Genomic DNA, 16,389 nt, shown 5'->3' on the forward strand with positions numbered 1-16,389 from the left:
GATGCTTTACCATCATTGCCATCTGTTTCTTATTGATTATTTACTTTACATAGTGTTGTAATTGGCCAGTAGGTTTCATCCTGTTCATAATGCTGTTCGGGTGGCTAGGGAGAGAACAGAGATCTGTTGGGTCCACTCTTACAGCAAACCTTTCCTGAGGCAACCTTTTGCGGGAGAAATCGACAAAAACAAAAGTATTGCACCGTGGGAGTTAGTATACATCACAGCATTTGATGTTGAAAGGAACTGACTGGGTTGGACTCCAACATTAATGTAATTGCGTGGTACTTCATTGTACCAAGCGCTTTTACAATCCCAGAGGGACAGGGGATGTCAGAGGGGGGCGGCATCTGTTCAAACAAGAGAAGTGAAAAATGCTACAGAAAATCATCAGGGGGGAGGATAACAGTTAAGTAATGCAGCCACATTGTTTCAACCAAAAAGAATGGAAAAGACGGGGGGAGGAGGGGAGGGAGAAGGGGGGTGTCCACCTTTGTATTAGTCTCTTTTTATGTTTGGCCAGTGGAGCAAGGATACATTTTTTTGCACTGAAGAACTGAAGACACTAACTTTGAAGGCCCACACAATGCTATGTGGTTACATTAGAAGCTAAACCTTTGAAGCAAGTGGCATGTCCTCACTGCCCTCTGAAAGAAAGCCATTCATACTTACTGGAACAAGAAGACTTTTATCTAGAGGGTAAATAATTTTGAATTAGTTCTTCGAACCCGTCTGTGTATTTGTTGTCACCACAGATCATTCATTGTGCTCTCACACATCTCAGTCTGAACCAAGGAACAGTACCCATAACCCTTGGTGTGCACTTTGCAGCCCAACAATAAGGCGTTTCTTCGACACATTGTTCAGTCATGAGTTGCAACATGCATTTAATCTCATTCATTCTGTTAACGCATCACTTTTACATCCCCCATCCTAGTGGATTCAACCAAGGTAGGTTACCATCTACATTGTATTCTGTGTTTCAAGTGAACTGTGTACTTTCATGGTCATGCTTATCATTGATTTCGGTTGGTCAATCACTTGGATGAAATCCCACATCCTGATGTTCAGCCCCACAGTGGCGGACATTGAGTTTGACATGCAGGCACAGCACCCTTTGGTTGGAATGTGTCAGGAATGCCATCTGTGCTTATAGGGCGTTGTACAACACAGAGATCAGCCTCTTCTTGGCAGATTCCCTCGCTGAAGACAGCAAACCTGGCTGAGTGTTTAATGAGCAGGGGCCGCTGCCTGGGGGAATTTGAACCCCCCACCTGGGACATACTGCTGTGCTAATTAAACACACTTGTGCACTGCAATGAAATGTGCCACTACTGAAATTGAATCCCAGTCTCAGGCCAAGATCTTGACTGGCATTCTTGTGCAAATCGAGCAGTTGATACAGCTATTGGCAGATAAAGTCCCACAATGTGTTGAATAGGCGGGGCAGCTTCTTCCCTCCTGTGTTTTCCTTTTTCATATCCACACTAGGCCCCCCTGTATTGACAATAGAGGGCAGAGGTGGACTGTTACCCACATTTAATCACAGTTGACAGGCAACTGCAGGTCTAGTTTGAATGCAATTTTACAATGATGTGACCTTAAACTATAACCATAACATGAACCCAACATTAACACTGACAATGGTTCAACTGGTTGTGGTTTGATACATGTTTTCTCAGCTAAATGCCCAAAATCTACAGAAATCCATATATCCTGGGTGGCTCCCTGTGGTCATGCAAATACATGAAAGGTTTAACATTCAGATATGCGATCAGTTTGAAGCCTTTAACTTTCCATACCTTTCATGGTTCTCCCATTGACTAATTGTGCTGTGTCACCAGACTAGCTGGAGCCCGTAACTCTGTTGTTCTGCATCCTCATGAAGCCTCATGAATGTCAGATCATTATTATTGTCAAACTATGTCAATATCAGTTCCACTTCACACTGCTTCTGAAAGTTTCTAGACTCAGAGGTTGTTCAATTTGTCCCACATGCCAGAGACTGACCAGGAACCATCTTGTGCCTTGTTGTGCTTGGTGTTGGGTTGTCTAGTGCTTTGACCCTTGTAGCTGACTGTGAGAAATGTCTTGGGACTGCTGCAGCTGGACAAAAGAAGTTTGTGACCCCTGCCTTAGCCAGACATTGACAGGACATTTTAACTTCTGTCAGGTGTGGTTTCCAGCTTTAGGGTGGCTTAGAAGTGACCCTCGTATCAGGTGATTCATGAGATTTAGGTCACCAATGTGATAGGTCGTGAGGGTGGTTTTTTAAATACTGATGAAACATTTTCCAATTTCACATTTTCCCAATTTCACATTTTCCCAATTTCACATTTTCCCAATTTCACATTTTCCCATTTGGATAGGAAAAGGATCATAGCATAATTCATCCAGCACACTCCCAAAGCACACGTTGATGACGTGCAAACTTGAAGACTCTTGATTGAGACTTGAATGGATTGACTGTGTGGTTAAGGCGGGGATACTTCTATTTGGAAACAGATGACAAAAAAATTGGACTATTTGAATCTTTGATAGCTGAGAGTTATGGAGTCTAGCTAGTCTTGTCAAAGATCAAACTTTGATTCAAATTGTGTAAATTATTTACTTGTGTATGTGGAAATGTTTTATTCATTTATTATTGCTTTATGTTGTAATTCTTTGTTTTGGTCGATTTAAAGTTTTGTTGGTTCTAGTTTTCCCAAATGTTTTCAAAAATTATTTATTGGAAACCAAAGCAGCAGGACAACATTAATTTTGCTCTTAAACCTGTCAATGAGAGCACAAAAAAAATTGGGGGAAACTGGTGTGACACACAGGAAATATTATTGTTGACAGAGAAATCAAAGGATTTGCCTGCACTTTTGTGTCCAAGGAGTTTACTGCCATATTCTAACAACCTTTTACAACCAAAAGGATTTTGAGATATTATCTAAAGAAGACACAAAAGGAAGTGAATATATGGGGTGACAAGGAGGGACCTGTAATATGTGTTGAATACAATAATATAGTATATTTTCTATTATTCCATTTGTGGAATAATACCTGGACCTTTCAAGAATTGCAACCTTTTGCAGAGTGAATTGTGAATATTATGGCTTTTTAACATTCCACTTAGTTGTGGGAACCACACTTGTGACCAGTGGAATTTATTTAGTCAGTGCATTGCTTGCAAAATACTAAATTACGGATTTACATGGAAATGCAACTGTAAACTGTGCAGTGCAATTCTTGTACCTTTCAACAGTTACTTATATTACCTAACATTTCTTTTCTTTACTCAAAGTTCTCTCTTACACCATGATTATCTCCAAGGAGAGTTGGGAATGGACTAACGCACATATAAATTCAGTACAGTGGTACCACTCCCATGGTACTTCATGGCTCTGGTTCCATGAATCACTTCCCTTGAAAAGGTCTGGCACTCCTCATAGATCTCCCCTCCCACAACCATCTCTGTATATCAACCTGCAGCCTTTCAAAGACTGTCTCCGACCCTGACAAACACCCTGTACCAGCATAGTTCAGCCCCAGGGAACATTAACTCCCATGTGAGGCGCCGTTTGCAGAAACTGTTAATATTATTACAATTGCGTTGATATGAGAAGTCAGTTTGAGATAAGGCAACTACGGTTGGAATGTGTTGGTAAGTCGAAAGATCCTTCTAGAATTCCCATGTCATACTCTCACACTCGTCATTTAGCAGACACTTTTATCCAAGGTGACGTAAGAACGTACAGCAGATGATCAAAAATCAGAAGTGTATATTTCTAACACTATCAGTGGTCAGAATCAATGAATAATTTGTACTCAAAAAAGTTGAACAGCATGACAAATTAAGATATTTGTCAACATATTTATTAATAAAGATATGCCACATGAGCACCAGCAGACCACCCTGAACTCAAGACCTTCTTGCAGTCAGACAGCAGTGCAAAACATCTTGCCACAAATTCGACACATGCCTTGTTAAGCTGTCAGCTTGAACTGAGACGTATTGACTAATTGATAAGCCTGGAGCAGAATCATGGCTTGATTACGGCAAACATATTAACCAATACAAAAATATTGTTATTCTATGCAATCTTTTGGGTATTTTGAGTGATCTCAGTTAGATCTAATAATAATATTTTTTGAAAAGACACATGCAAAATTAAAACTTTTTTTTTTTTTACTAAAATGATGGGAAAACAATGAAAAGTAATGACGTCATCAAAAGACCCTACTTTTCAAGAAAAATATTTAGTCACTTCCGAGGAAATACAGGTTTGGGGTGGCACATGTGATGACAGACTGCCCTCTAGAGGTCCAGTACTACTTGTATGCACCTTCCGGTTGATGACTTTGCTTTGTTGACTTTGTTACCATGGTTTCTAACAACTTAAATGATAAATGACCACCGAACTAGCCGGCTACTTATGAATTTAGAAAAGCACACAGACGTTGCAAGCTAGCTTACAACTTGGTCGATTGCAAAAATACTTCTGCTTTTACGAATGATTCAACAACGCAAGGAAAAATTAATGCTCGCAAAAGGTTTCACATTGGAACCGCCGGAAATTACAAAACCACCTACATTTCCTTGGTGAGCAACTTTTTCTGCACCTCCAGCAAGCACTGCAGTGAGGGCGAGCTCAAGCGAGCGAAGCAAGAGCGCGCGTATACGCACACACACGTTTAATAATGATGTCACACAATGATCACAGACCGCAGAATTATCTATGCATTTGTAATTTATCAGCACTATCCCAATCCACAGGTACAAGGAGAGGCTGCTGACCAAGTGTCTAATAGATGCAAAGAACAAGCGTCATCTCTCTGGTGCTTTAGATAGCCGCCGTTGGCGTTTTCTGGACGCAGATCTTAATGACTTCAGAGATGGCTATCCAACTCACACGAGCAAACACATCCTCACCCAGGGCCAGAGGGCCACCCGTCCAAAATCACATCCCACTTTTCCCTTAGATGAAGAACACATGAAGCGTTTCTCCAAAGAGCAGGCTTGTTTCTCTAAGCAGACAGTACGCCAGCAGGCCCGCACACAACACGTAACAGCAGTGGAACAGAAACTTATACAGCATCCTCTGGCTCTGTACCCACACTTAGAGCAAGGCATGCCACCTGAGGTGAGTGACAGCTTGCAAAAGACTTATGATCAATTGTCTGCCTGCCATGTCATCCACTTAGATTTCCAAAACACTTGTAAACTTAAACTAAACCACTATATTTAGATGAACATTTTTCCTGTTACAATAAGCTATCATCATGCTGTTTTTTCTTCCATCCAATAGTTGTTTGATCAGGTGATATCTGTCCTGGACCCAGATATGTTTGTAAATAGACCGTCGACCGTGACACCACCTGAAAATGGGCATTTGAAGGAAGAGGAGGAAAAGGAAGAACACGTGGACGACAGAACAGAGTTGTGTGAAACCCAAATGCAGGAGCAGGGAAAGGAAGTCAAGGAAGGGCCACTTGTCAATGAAACGCAAGTAGAAGTTGGTTTAGGATTCATAACATAACCACAGTCCTTGATTGGTACCGTACAGAGAGAGACAATTTTTTTTATAAGATTACCAATTATATCTGGCCAGTTAATGTGTGGAAGTCCGTGGTTAACCCTTTAATATTTTACCATAGGTCTGGCAGTTCTGGTCCAAAGAACCCTTACAGAGTTCTACGAGCAGGGGAGTCTGTTGCTAAGGAAGACCAGAGTGTCAGTGTTAAACGACTGCCCTCCCCTTCCCAAGACAAGGATATCAAGACAGTCACCAAGCTGTTCTGTGACTGGGTGGTCTCGCTGGTATGCACTGCTAACATGAATGATTGAACTTGATCTGGGGGGGGGGGGGGGGGGGGGGGGGGGGCGACGACACACGGGGGTCAGTCATCTCAAACCCACATTCTAGTAAAGCTAATGAAGTGATTGGTGTGATTTACTTATCAGGGTGGGGAAAGCGACAACTTGACCGAGTCCACTCTCCAGGGTCTTTTTGTCAGCAGTTTGTCAGTAGACAAGAAGCCATCCCCGACCTTTCCCATTAACGTGGTTGAGCCCAAGAATTACCCTGAGGAGCTACGCGACTCGGAGGAGCTACGTAACGACCATGCCTACGACGCCCGTCTCAAGGACTCGGTACCCCAACACAAGGTATGCACAAAGAGGGATACCATCACCTCAGTCTAATTTAACGAGCCGGACCTTAAATCAGCTGTTTGGGATTGTACTCAGGCCAAAAACAATTTACAGTATACTGTATGCATAAACACAAATGTATATATACACACATAATGGTAGATTATGTGTTCATGTAGCTGACCTGTGAGCTCTTGATCTGCACCCTTTCTCATATAAAAATGAATAATAACAAATATTGTATTTATACATTAAGAGACCACTGGGAACTAAGAGGCCCATATATGGAGCCTGGTATCTCAATCCCAAAACATGGAGGAAAAGAGATGTTAATGAACCAGAGGATTTATCGGATTATGAGTTTTCGGAGATGCAAAGTGAAAGAGTGAGTCTAATAGCTGAGATAACATCCATCACTCAACCATAACCTTTTATATTTGCGGAACTATTGGATGTTGCTGTGTTTTTTCTTGTTTAGGATGAAGCGCTGAAACAGATGCATGGGACTCAAGCCTTCAGGCAGTTTATAGTCACCAGAGGCCTTCGAGTACCACGGGTGAGACGGTATCATAATTGTACAATAGTTCTTAAGAACAATCATGTATGAGAAGTACATCATGTCTGTTCGTCTTTGGCAGTTTCTGAGTGCACTCTTCGCTGAAGAGGAAGGAGTAAATGCGGTCGGTTCTGCTTCAACGAGGAAAAGTGCTTCAACAAGGAAGGGAAAAGTAGGGCTTTAGAAAGTTTGACCTATAATTAGATATGCATAGTCCAAAAGATAAGTTGAAAAGATTGATTTGCCTGCAATAAACCAGTCGATCGCAAGCACAGTCTACGGTTGTAATTTTCATTTCCTTTGTGTTTTATTGTTTTTATCATGGCACCTGTATGGACATGTACAGACCGCTTATCTTAACTATTTCATTATTTACAGGCTGCAACAGAAGCACATTTCTCTACTGTCATAAATAGGGCCACTTTTTTTTGCTGTCTGCCTTAATGATGATGGTGGAAAAAGATAACTGACCACAACAGACCTTTTTATTTTAAATATACGTTTAAGTTCATCACAGAAGCAGACATTCAGTGCTATGTTTGCTGTCGTCTTTCTTTGTCCATGGCCCTCCTCATCCTCCTGTCCTGAACTTTAATCATGGAAGACATCTCTGTGGAGGAAGAAGCAAACATCACAGATGTTAATATTAACAATGTTTGATGACCTTGGAGAATAAAGTTTATAGCATACACAATAACACTACAAGGGTAGCGGTAAACAGGTCTTCTACGACAAAAGGAGAATAGTCATAACAGGAAACTCGTTATGATTATCTGTGGTACTGGCAACATTCCAACAGGAAATACAAATGTATTCCCACACAAAATACAAATTTTCCTTGAAAAGTGCTGTTGCCAAAACCAAAATAAAACATGGCGTGCAACAACAGTGTGCACATCACTTACGCACCTTGGTTGTGTATTTGTAGTCCTCCACCTTGGTTTGGAGATTCTCCAGTTTTCCGTGCAAGCCTTTGCACGCACGGCTGGTCAGGTCAGCGTGCGAGCAGGCCACTAAACAAACGAAAGATGTAGCTGACTCACTCTGAGTAAGCAGTTCAGTTTGCTAATAAAAGGGGGTGAACCTACACTAATCCATAGGTGTATAGATGGTGGTTGTCTGTGCAAATATCATCGGCTGGATGGTAATATTGATGCGTCAAATTCATTTAAAGAAACTGAAACCTGACTGAAATGTGGATTGACTTTGAGGATGAAGCCAATTACATGCAGTGTATCTTCCAGGGAGAATTCGTTAGAATGAAAATTGAATACTGTGACCCGCCATTTATTTGGCCATAAACGGGTCTGTAAGCAAGTTGTATTCCAAATTCCCCTTGTGGAAACCAAATTCCCACCCATCCGATTTGTTCCGGAGCCAAGCCCGGTATCCTTCCTTCCAGATATGACCTGGAATGGATGTAAACACATCTCTGTCAGTCAGAGACGTGTTTACAAACAGTGTTTGACTAATAGATGTGTTTACCTTCGAGAGGCCCCGCAGCTGGGCTCCTCTGTGAGCGAGACACGTTACTGGGCTCGGAGGTGAGTAGAGAGTGAACTGGGGACATGCGGCCAGGCAACACGGCCTGAGGGGAGGTGGTGTAGCTCGGCAGAGATGTCGTGTAACACACCTTGGGGCCTGTGGGATAATGAAACGGCATCCCGAATGGAGACGGGGGGGTTGTCAGAAAATCGAATGAGTGACAGGAAAGACCAGGAAAACGGAGGGAAGGTTTTGTGGTATTTGGAGGAAAAGCAGGACTCACTTTCTCTTGACCAGGTGCGGCTTTCATTTCGCTCATCCACATCAGGTGTGTGAGGAAGATACAGCTCACTGCACACAACACACACGCACAGACAACATGGCTAAGACATGTTCATGTATTGTGCAAAGCATGCTCACTTACAGAGCTAATTCTGGTTGCCTGGAGACATGCATTACAGTCTAGGCATTCAGACCTACTGTAAAGGCTCATGTGTCTCGTGTTCAGAAGGTCACTTTGATCTACTTACATGGTCTCCTTCGTCCCTTTGGTCACCTCATTGCTGAAGGGATAGAAATGTAATTACATAAGAGGATATTGCATTCCATAAGTGCAGTCAACATTCATAAAACGGTACAACCTGGTGTATGTGCAGGGAATGGATGTAAAAAAAAAAAAGGATCAGCACAAGCCTTCTGTACTGCTCATGTTCTGTACATGTTCACCCCATCATTTAAAGACACAAAACGTTGTGGTTTAGGGCACACGTTTCTGCAACGTAAGGGTAAAACGGCACTCAAGTAGAATCCCATGAGGTTCGCTTGCAAGCTCTACTCCCCAGGTCGTGGGATCCAGCCCCAGGCAGACTCACAGCGTGGCCCCAGCGAACACCCTGTCTGGAGCAGACCTTCTGTGGAGGCTGCTGCTGTGGCTGGTGGTGGTGTGTGGTCTGTGGTTCTCAGAAATGACACCTTGGAGCTCCTTGACTAGAGACCTCAGCTCCAGAGTAGGGTTTTCCTCAAGCATCGGGGGCCCCAACTGGAGGAGAAGCCAGAGCCATGTTATACAAGCACTATCAGCACTTTGCTACTGCTGTCCTGGGGGGGTTGCTATTACACCATATCGCGCATGTTTTATTTACTATCGTAACTCGACAAAGATGTATTCGCATCTTCCGCTGTGAACTTCAACCGTTGGAAAAACTCCGATGTCAAAAGGGGGACGCATACAATCTCAGATTGCCGGAGGAATGCTATCGCAGGGTGTGTTTCCACGTTGAGGGGAAAAGTCCAGCAGATGTGCTGCTGAATGGGTCTTTTCACAGCCCAGTAAGCCCTTCACCTCCGGAAGGCCTCTGGAGCAGTGTGGGGCGGTGCAGGGTAGAGCAGCCACGCCTGCTGGGCTGCTGGGGGACTCCCTCTGGGCCCCACAGCCCGGGGGTCTCCGGGTCTGGCCCTGCAGCTCCTGGAGAGATCATGATGAACATGATCTCGTGTTCTAATTCCTCATTTGACACGTTCTAGAAGTATGCAACAAGACACGTGTAATTAGAAGAATCCTGTCCTTTCTCTGGACAACAGTCCCCTCCCTACCTTCAGATCCAGAGCATGCTGTAGCTTCAGGCGCATGAACTCCTGCTCCTGCGTCTGGAAGTGGTCTTGGCAGTCAACGAAGCTCTCAGACATCTAAGGAGCAAAGGGAATAACGGTAATTTCGCTTAACGGGTCATTTCCTTTTCAACTTGACATATCTCGCCCAGGACCGCTAAGCTGTTCCTCATACTGGGAAAAATTAACGAGCGAAACTCGCTCGAATCGAGCCAAGTGGCGCCACCTTGTGGAGGGCCGTTTCCAGTTTGGCGACTTTCTGGCGAAGCTCCCTCTCCAGGCAGCGCAGGGTCTCCACCTCCGCCTGCAGACCTCTCTTCTCCTCCCTGACGGAGGCCATCTCCTGGGCCTGACGCCTGCCCTCCAGACTCTGGTGGCGCTTCTCCTGAAACCCAGGAGCAGAGAACATGGTGGGGCAGATCTCGGCACGGCCGTCGGGGGTCCCTTTGGACCTCTTAGTTCATATCACTTTCTTCATACCGAAGGAGCATCGAGTGTCCAGGTGTTGTAACTCTGTGTGCACAGTTACAGAATAGACATGAGGCGCCGAAAATGGCCGCCTCGGTAGGCTTCTTCCTGCCAAAGTAAATTCCTTGTCTGTGAAAACTTTCATGGCAAATAAAACCCCATTCTGATTCTGATCCCGTGAGTCGCAGAGTTGAGAACAGTACAGCACTGATGTCTCATCCAAAACAAACAGAAAAACCAATTTGGTGGCCTGACCGTGCTAACCCCCCGGCCTTATTCATGCACTCAGGAAGTGAGGGCGAAAACATCTCTGACAGGATCTTTCAGAGGAAGAAGGAGATGCTGAGGTTTTACATCACTCAGTTTCTCCAACGTCTCCTCCAGTAGCTGGATCCTCCCGCGGAGAGAGTCCACCTGCTCCCGCTTGGCAGTCACCTGCTCCTGCATTCCCATGGCAACCCTCATTCCTGGAACAGAGAAGACGGTTTCAAAGACATCCCCCCCTTTTGCACTCCGTAGACCCGAAGGCCGTCTCCACCGCCACTGGCGATCCCCCATGTACAAACACACATCGCTTCTTCCTCTAAACAAACACAGGGATCCTCCCCTCAGCTGGGTGTTTCTTTGAAGTGTGCGGGGGCTGACCGTGGCCGTCCGCACCCTCCAAGGCCCTCAGGGAGCCCCTGGCCCGGTCCAGCTCCGCTCTGGTGCTCTGCAGCTGGGAGCTCAGCTTCACCGCCACGCCCTCGTGCTCCTCGACAGCACTGCTGAGAAGCCTCTTCAACTCCTCTTGCTCCGCTGGAGAACACACACACACATAGACACACACATAGACACACACGCACACACACACATAGACACCGTGCACACACACAGAAACAGGGGGAGACACACCCTTTAATGTTTTTCTGCAACTGAGCAGAAAGCCATTGTGTGGTAGTTAGAGGTGGCCTTAGGGTAGTAATGAAAGCCACTGTGTCTAATAACAAAAAGCCATTCACGGCATGTTGTAAAACTAACGGGGGACGACCTTTCCTTGGGAAACCATTAACAGCCTAGTACGTGTTCTAGGAAATCATAAGACTCGGTGAAAAAGCCAAAGTAGTTAGTTGGTAGTAGTTAGTTGGTAGTAGTTAGGTTGGTTAGTGGTAGCTGATTTAAACTCTTGTATTCTATTTTAGTTAATCCTATTTTTATTGCTTTTTTACAGGTACACTTGCACTTAGAGATTCATGTTGTGTAATTGTAACTTGCTTCACTACATGCTCTTATGGTTTCTTCCCTTTAGCACTTATTTTTTGGTTGTTCACAATGTGTACTTCTTGTTTTTGGCTACCCGCAATGCTTTGGGGCTATCTTGTTGTTATTATCAGTGACCTATGCACTTTGTAAAAGCTCTCTCTTGGAAGTCGCTTTGGATAAAAGCGTCTGCTAAATGAATAAATGTAAATGTAGTTAGTTTTCCTCATTTAGAAACTTCCACGACAAACTGGCATCCCCCGGATAGACAGACTTGGTTTCATCCACGGAGCGCGTGAGTAAAGGAATGGACTGCTCACACGCTGGTGTTGCGTATACCTGTGAGGCTGAGCAGTTGAATGGACTGCCCCTCCAGTGTAGCAGTCAGCTGCTGTTTGGTCTGCGTCAGCTCCGCGACCCGGCGGCTCTGCTGCGACAGGCCTTTCTGCTGCTGACGGCACCTCTGCTCCAGCACGGACCGCCTCGCATCGCGCTGATCCAACTCCGTCTGGGGGGGAGGGAGGTGGAGAGAGACGTGGGCGGGGGATGGGGATGGGGGGGAAAGGGCAACCAGTTCAGCTATGAGATGATGCGCTAAAAGCAAAAAACCTTCAACATAGAGAATGCTTACGATTTCAGACTTCAGAGCGACTTCTGCTCTTCCCCACCAAAAATAATAACGGCAACATTTAAAATGTGTTTCGACTGAACTCTACGACAGAGGTCGATCGTGGCCATAACTGCTTAACTGACCAACACCTTAAGCTGCTTGATCTCCAGCTTGCGCTCGCTGAGCTGCTGGCTGAGTCGGTCCCTCTCCTCCTCCAGCTCCCGCTGGAGCACCTCCGTCTGGGCCCCGAGTGCCTGGCAGCATCCTTGGACCTCCTCCAGCCTGGCCCCGGCCTGCCGGGCCTCCTGCTGCCTCCGCTGCAGCTCCTCCTCCAGCAGGGCCTGCCGCCGCTGGCCCTCGGCCTCCCGCGCCCCCGCCAGGCCCTGCAGGGTCAGCGCTTCGGACTGCCCGCACCGCAGCTGCCGCCGGGCCCTCTCCAGCTCCGCCCGCACGGCGCCTAGCTCCTGCTGAAGCCGCTGCTGCAGCTTGTCCCCATACAGCTGGGAAACCATGGAGATGGTGAGAGGGGAGGGGTTAAACGTTTGACACCGGCTTACATGGTGAGCAACAGCAAAAACTCCCGGAAGGCATTTTTTGAAGAGCTAATTAATCCTCGGTATGCAAATGAATCCCTCAAGTCAAACGTCTCAAAAATAATTATGAGAAGGGCCGCCCCTGGTGACACACGGGGTAGAGCGAGCACCATCTGGGCTGAGCCCCTCACGCTGCAGCCAGGGTTCCAAACCCTGCTTGTCTCTCTCTCCCCTACATTTCCTGTCTACCTCTAACTGTCCAACAAAGCCCAAAAAATTATATCTTAACATATTTTTTTTACAATTATAAGGGAAGGGTAGTTTGAGGCCCATATTAAGCACACCGGTAGTAGAACTGAAATATGGAGGAGCAACCGTGTGAGGCCCCAGGCACACCTGAGCCTCCTTCTGAACCAGGCAGTCCTGTTGGAGGGCGCCCACCAGGGCATGCAACTCCTGCACCCCCAGGCTCCTCTGCCCCAGCTCCCACTGGAGCCGGTCGATGGTCTCGCTGTGGGCCCTGTCCTGCTCCGACAGCCGACCGCTGCGCTCCTTCTCCTGAGACAGCTCCTCGCGGGCCCGTTCCACCTCGGACTGGACCAGGAGATATCACAGAACAACACCGATCTGTCAGTCATCTCTAAACTGGAGTTTTACGATTTCATCTGAAGGTTCATGAGATGACTGATTAGTAAAAACGTGCACATTAAAATACAGAATGCTCTACTGTGCTGTGGACTGTGCTGCCTGGTCTGGGAGCACGTATCCATCCTTCATTTCCTGTACTTTCACGTTTTGTATGTTGCTTTGGATGAAAGTGTTCTGCTACTTGAACAGAATGCAATATACTGAAAAGAGAACGGCCCAGTGAAGAATGGGTGTGTTGGATTGAGGTGTTACTGTGGGGTGGAGCTGCACCTCTTGCTCCTGTGCCTGCAGAAGGGCAAGGTCTCTCCCTCTCTGGGCCTCCTCTGCCTGAGACTGGCTCTGGGCCAGCAGCTTCTCCAAACACCCCACCTAGCACAAACACTGTTAGACAAACCCGACAGCAAACAAAACCTTAATTCAACGTTGTCTTTTTCAATGACCTAAGGAAAGTGTTTCTAAAGGTTTGTCTGCATTACAACATACAGAAAAGGTTTATACCTTCTCTGCATGAACCCTCTGGGCATCTTGCTGGTCTGAGTGAAGGATGGTAAGAGCGTACTCCAGGTCAGTGACCTGATTCTTGTGGATCAGGGCCTGGCTTTCTGCCTGCTTTCTGGTCAGTGAATCAAAAAATACAGTCACTGTGAACTAAAATAATAACCATTCCTGGAACAGCCATCTAGCAGGATATATATTTTTAGGTTTGTCCTGAGCTCGGACAAAACCAAATTTGGAATGAAATGGAACATTTCTAGTAGGGTGTGTATGGGCATGGTTAGGTGTTTTCTTCTCACTGTAACAAATTCAACTGGACACGTAAATTGGAGGCACTGCTTATAGAGCTGCTCAATTTCTCATTCAGTATCGCCACCTTCTGGTCATGACTGGTAATGAGCTGCTCCATTCTGTGAAAAAGCAAGGTATGCCATTGATGACCAAAATAATATTGACTCTTAGAACCCTAAATGTAAGTGTAAATGTGTAATAAATCCATATTTTGCTTTCCAAAACTAAAAGTAGTAATACACACAGTCAAAATATCCAGTCATATCTACCTCTCTTGTTGCTCCATGACATTAACCTCTTCTGTCCCCTGGCATTGCTCTTCCTGAGATCCAAGCCGCTCCTCTGCCTGGCAGACAAGGAGTCTGTTCATGCAAGACTGCAAAGTTTTGAAAACACATGATCAACCACAACATGACCACGTCTCTCTCACCTCTCTCACCTGCAGGAGTCTTCCTCGCAGTTTGCGGTTCTCCTGTTCCAAGTTCTGCAGCACTCGCTCCACCGCCGCCGTCAGCGAGTCTGGACCTCTGTCGGCCACATCCTTGCCGATGCAAGAGGTGTTACCGAGCCGTTTCTCATAAACCGACAGTGTAGAGTACACCTTGTCAACGGCTTGTTCCATGGACTTTGCTTTCATGCTTAAATCGTTGGCCTCCACCTCAATCTCTAAAAGCCTCTGATCTCCACATGGATTGGTGGCTTGTAGCTCTATGATTGTCGCCTGCAAGTTCCCCATCTGGCTGGAGTGTTTTCGAGTCTCTTTCGCCCTAGAGAGATGGCAGAAAGCACATGCAGAACAATGGCATGCAAACCTGTGCACCAAGTAACAGGAAAGCCATGTCCTATCATGTTGCCCCACGTCGAATGGTGCACAGCGAGTGTTCAACATGAGCTACCGTAGATCAGCTATGGCATCTTTCTCCATCTGGACCTGCAGCAACTTAGTCTGCAGTTTGACGATGGATTGTCGGAAAGAGAAGTTCTGCCGTTCATGTTGTTCGTGTGTCTGTAGGATCAGATTGATGCAGTTATATTCAAGTGGGAACGCATACAAAAGGATTGAGATGAGAAAGAGCGTTCCACATGATATAGAAAACAAGACTTGATCGATATCGAAAATGGGCACCTCACTAAGTTGCTTCTGGAGATCAGAAACCTGCTGAGAATAGTCCGCTATTGCATTCTCCAACACATCCTTCCTAGGGAAGGGGACGCTGTGAGGGGCCACCTCCAGGTCCAGACCATCCAGGCCATAGGGTAGAGGCTGGATCACAGACTGACGGCAGGATGATGGAACATCAGAACTGTTTTCCGATGACCCGTCTTTAACCATATAACAACAAAACAAGTTTCTTTCGTCATGTGACATATTGTGAACATATGTACTGTGAGTGAGGCTTGAGTCACCATTGAATTTACACTTACCCATAACTAACATGGGTGTGTAACTGAGTTGAGAGGCTGTGTTGTTGGTGCTGTGTGTAGTAAACATGTGTCCTATCCTCTCCATAGTTCGTTTAGTTGCGTTTTCCACCTCTGCTTGTAGCCGCTGGGTCTCTTTAGTTTGTTTTTCGAGCTCTTCACTGCAAAGCCAAAAAGCACATTATTTAAACTAAATACACACGTGATTGGTGCAATAGTTTGTTTGATTTATAATTGTTGAATGTATGTAGAGTATGATGTTTGTAAGCCAAAATAAAGGATTACCTAAACGTATCCAGATTGGTGAATGTTTTTGGGAGATCGTCGTCCATGTTATTTGTGTCATTCATAACTGTGTAAGCTAATTCAAAAGCAAATTGTTACAAAGTCAACCATAATTATTTTGATTAAAAAAAATACACAAACACGTGTTACGATGTGATGACAGTTTATGTTAGATCACAAGTACAGTACATTCAACTGTGCCTTAGTCCTACAGTCATTACAGTAACTGTCTATACTGAACAGTGCCTTAGCTCGGCAAGTCCCTCACGTACCTGTTGTTAAGGTAAATAGCTAGCTGTAGTACTTACATTTAAGGAAAGCCTCATGAAAATTTTGAGTCAATAGGGTACATTGTTGACTCGAATCGAATGTTGACGTCGAAACGCCATCCTTGTTGAAAATGACTCACTAGATAAGTAGCTCTAGTGCTAGGCCAAGTGTTTACTCGGGCAGACTCCAGTTGATCCACCAGCAGTAGTTGGTGGTAGCAGTAACAAAGCCTTACCAAGTCACCATGGAAACAGCATCGTTATCGCACTGCTCAGACCTACTGCTATCCTACTCTTCTGTAAACGTAATTGGCTCCTGCTAGCTAAATACGCGAAAGTAG

At 45.5% G+C, this 16,389-nt stretch overlaps 2 protein-coding genes across 3 annotated transcripts; one reads left to right on the forward strand and one right to left on the reverse strand.

The window, feature by feature from the left end:
* Positions 1 to 3,505: 3,505 nt before the first annotated feature.
* Positions 3,506 to 6,948, forward strand: zgc:158260 (uncharacterized protein LOC571389 homolog). Of its 2 annotated transcripts, none has more exons than XM_047015930.1 (8): positions 3,506 to 3,649; positions 4,763 to 5,129; positions 5,295 to 5,491; positions 5,644 to 5,806; positions 5,951 to 6,154; positions 6,396 to 6,524; positions 6,618 to 6,695; positions 6,778 to 6,948. In XM_047015930.1, the coding sequence occupies exons 1-8, from the start codon at positions 3,642 to 3,644 to the stop codon at positions 6,877 to 6,879; spliced, it is 1,248 nt and encodes a 415-aa protein (XP_046871886.1). In that variant the 5' UTR covers positions 3,506 to 3,641; the 3' UTR covers positions 6,880 to 6,948. The 2 variants fall into 2 exon arrangements, with proteins under 2 accessions (XP_046871886.1, XP_046871885.1); XM_047015929.1 differs by lacking the exon at positions 3,506 to 3,649 and adding an exon at positions 4,276 to 4,588.
* An 82-nt stretch (positions 6,949 to 7,030) lies between these two features.
* LOC124463897 (coiled-coil domain-containing protein 158-like) lies at positions 7,031 to 16,305 on the reverse strand. The gene is made up of 24 exons (XM_047015702.1): positions 16,088 to 16,305; positions 15,780 to 15,855; positions 15,498 to 15,655; positions 15,199 to 15,395; positions 14,969 to 15,078; positions 14,512 to 14,839; positions 14,342 to 14,418; positions 14,081 to 14,191; positions 13,785 to 13,899; positions 13,557 to 13,655; positions 13,035 to 13,232; positions 12,255 to 12,605; positions 11,835 to 12,003; positions 10,902 to 11,054; positions 10,611 to 10,723; positions 10,015 to 10,173; positions 9,774 to 9,866; positions 9,523 to 9,645; positions 9,053 to 9,219; positions 8,711 to 8,743; positions 8,464 to 8,531; positions 8,181 to 8,336; positions 7,605 to 7,708; positions 7,031 to 7,305 (listed from the first exon to the last, which is right to left on the reverse strand). The coding sequence occupies exons 2-24, from the start codon at positions 15,842 to 15,844 to the stop codon at positions 7,291 to 7,293; spliced, it is 3,162 nt and encodes a 1,053-aa protein (XP_046871658.1). The 5' UTR covers positions 15,845 to 15,855; positions 16,088 to 16,305; the 3' UTR covers positions 7,031 to 7,290.
* Between the last annotated feature and the right edge of the window lie 84 nt (positions 16,306 to 16,389).

Source organism: Hypomesus transpacificus, unplaced genomic scaffold (genome assembly GCF_021917145.1).
Source record: "Hypomesus transpacificus isolate Combined female unplaced genomic scaffold, fHypTra1 scaffold_31, whole genome shotgun sequence".
NCBI classification, from domain to species: Eukaryota; Metazoa; Chordata; class Actinopteri; order Osmeriformes; family Osmeridae; genus Hypomesus; species Hypomesus transpacificus.

Coding starts and splice junctions, on each gene's coding strand:
- LOC124463897 (XM_047015702.1), bottom strand. CDS start 15,844: ATGAATGACACAAATAACATGGACGACGATCTCCCAAAAACATTCACC. Junction 14,419..14,511: donor TGCGAGGAAGACTCCTGCAG/GTGAGAGAGGTG, acceptor CTTGTCTGCCAG/GCAGAGGAGCGGCTTGGATC. Junction 11,055..11,834: donor TCAACTGCTCAGCCTCACAG/GTATACGCAACA, acceptor TGTGTTCTCCAG/CGGAGCAAGAGGAGTTGAAG.
- zgc:158260 (XM_047015929.1), top strand. CDS start 4,500: ATGATTCAACAACGCAAGGAAAAATTAATGCTCGCAAAAGGTTTCACA. Junction 6,155..6,395: donor ACTCGGTACCCCAACACAAG/GTATGCACAAAG, acceptor TTATACATTAAG/AGACCACTGGGAACTAAGAG. Junction 6,525..6,617: donor CGGAGATGCAAAGTGAAAGA/GTGAGTCTAATA, acceptor TTTCTTGTTTAG/GATGAAGCGCTGAAACAGAT.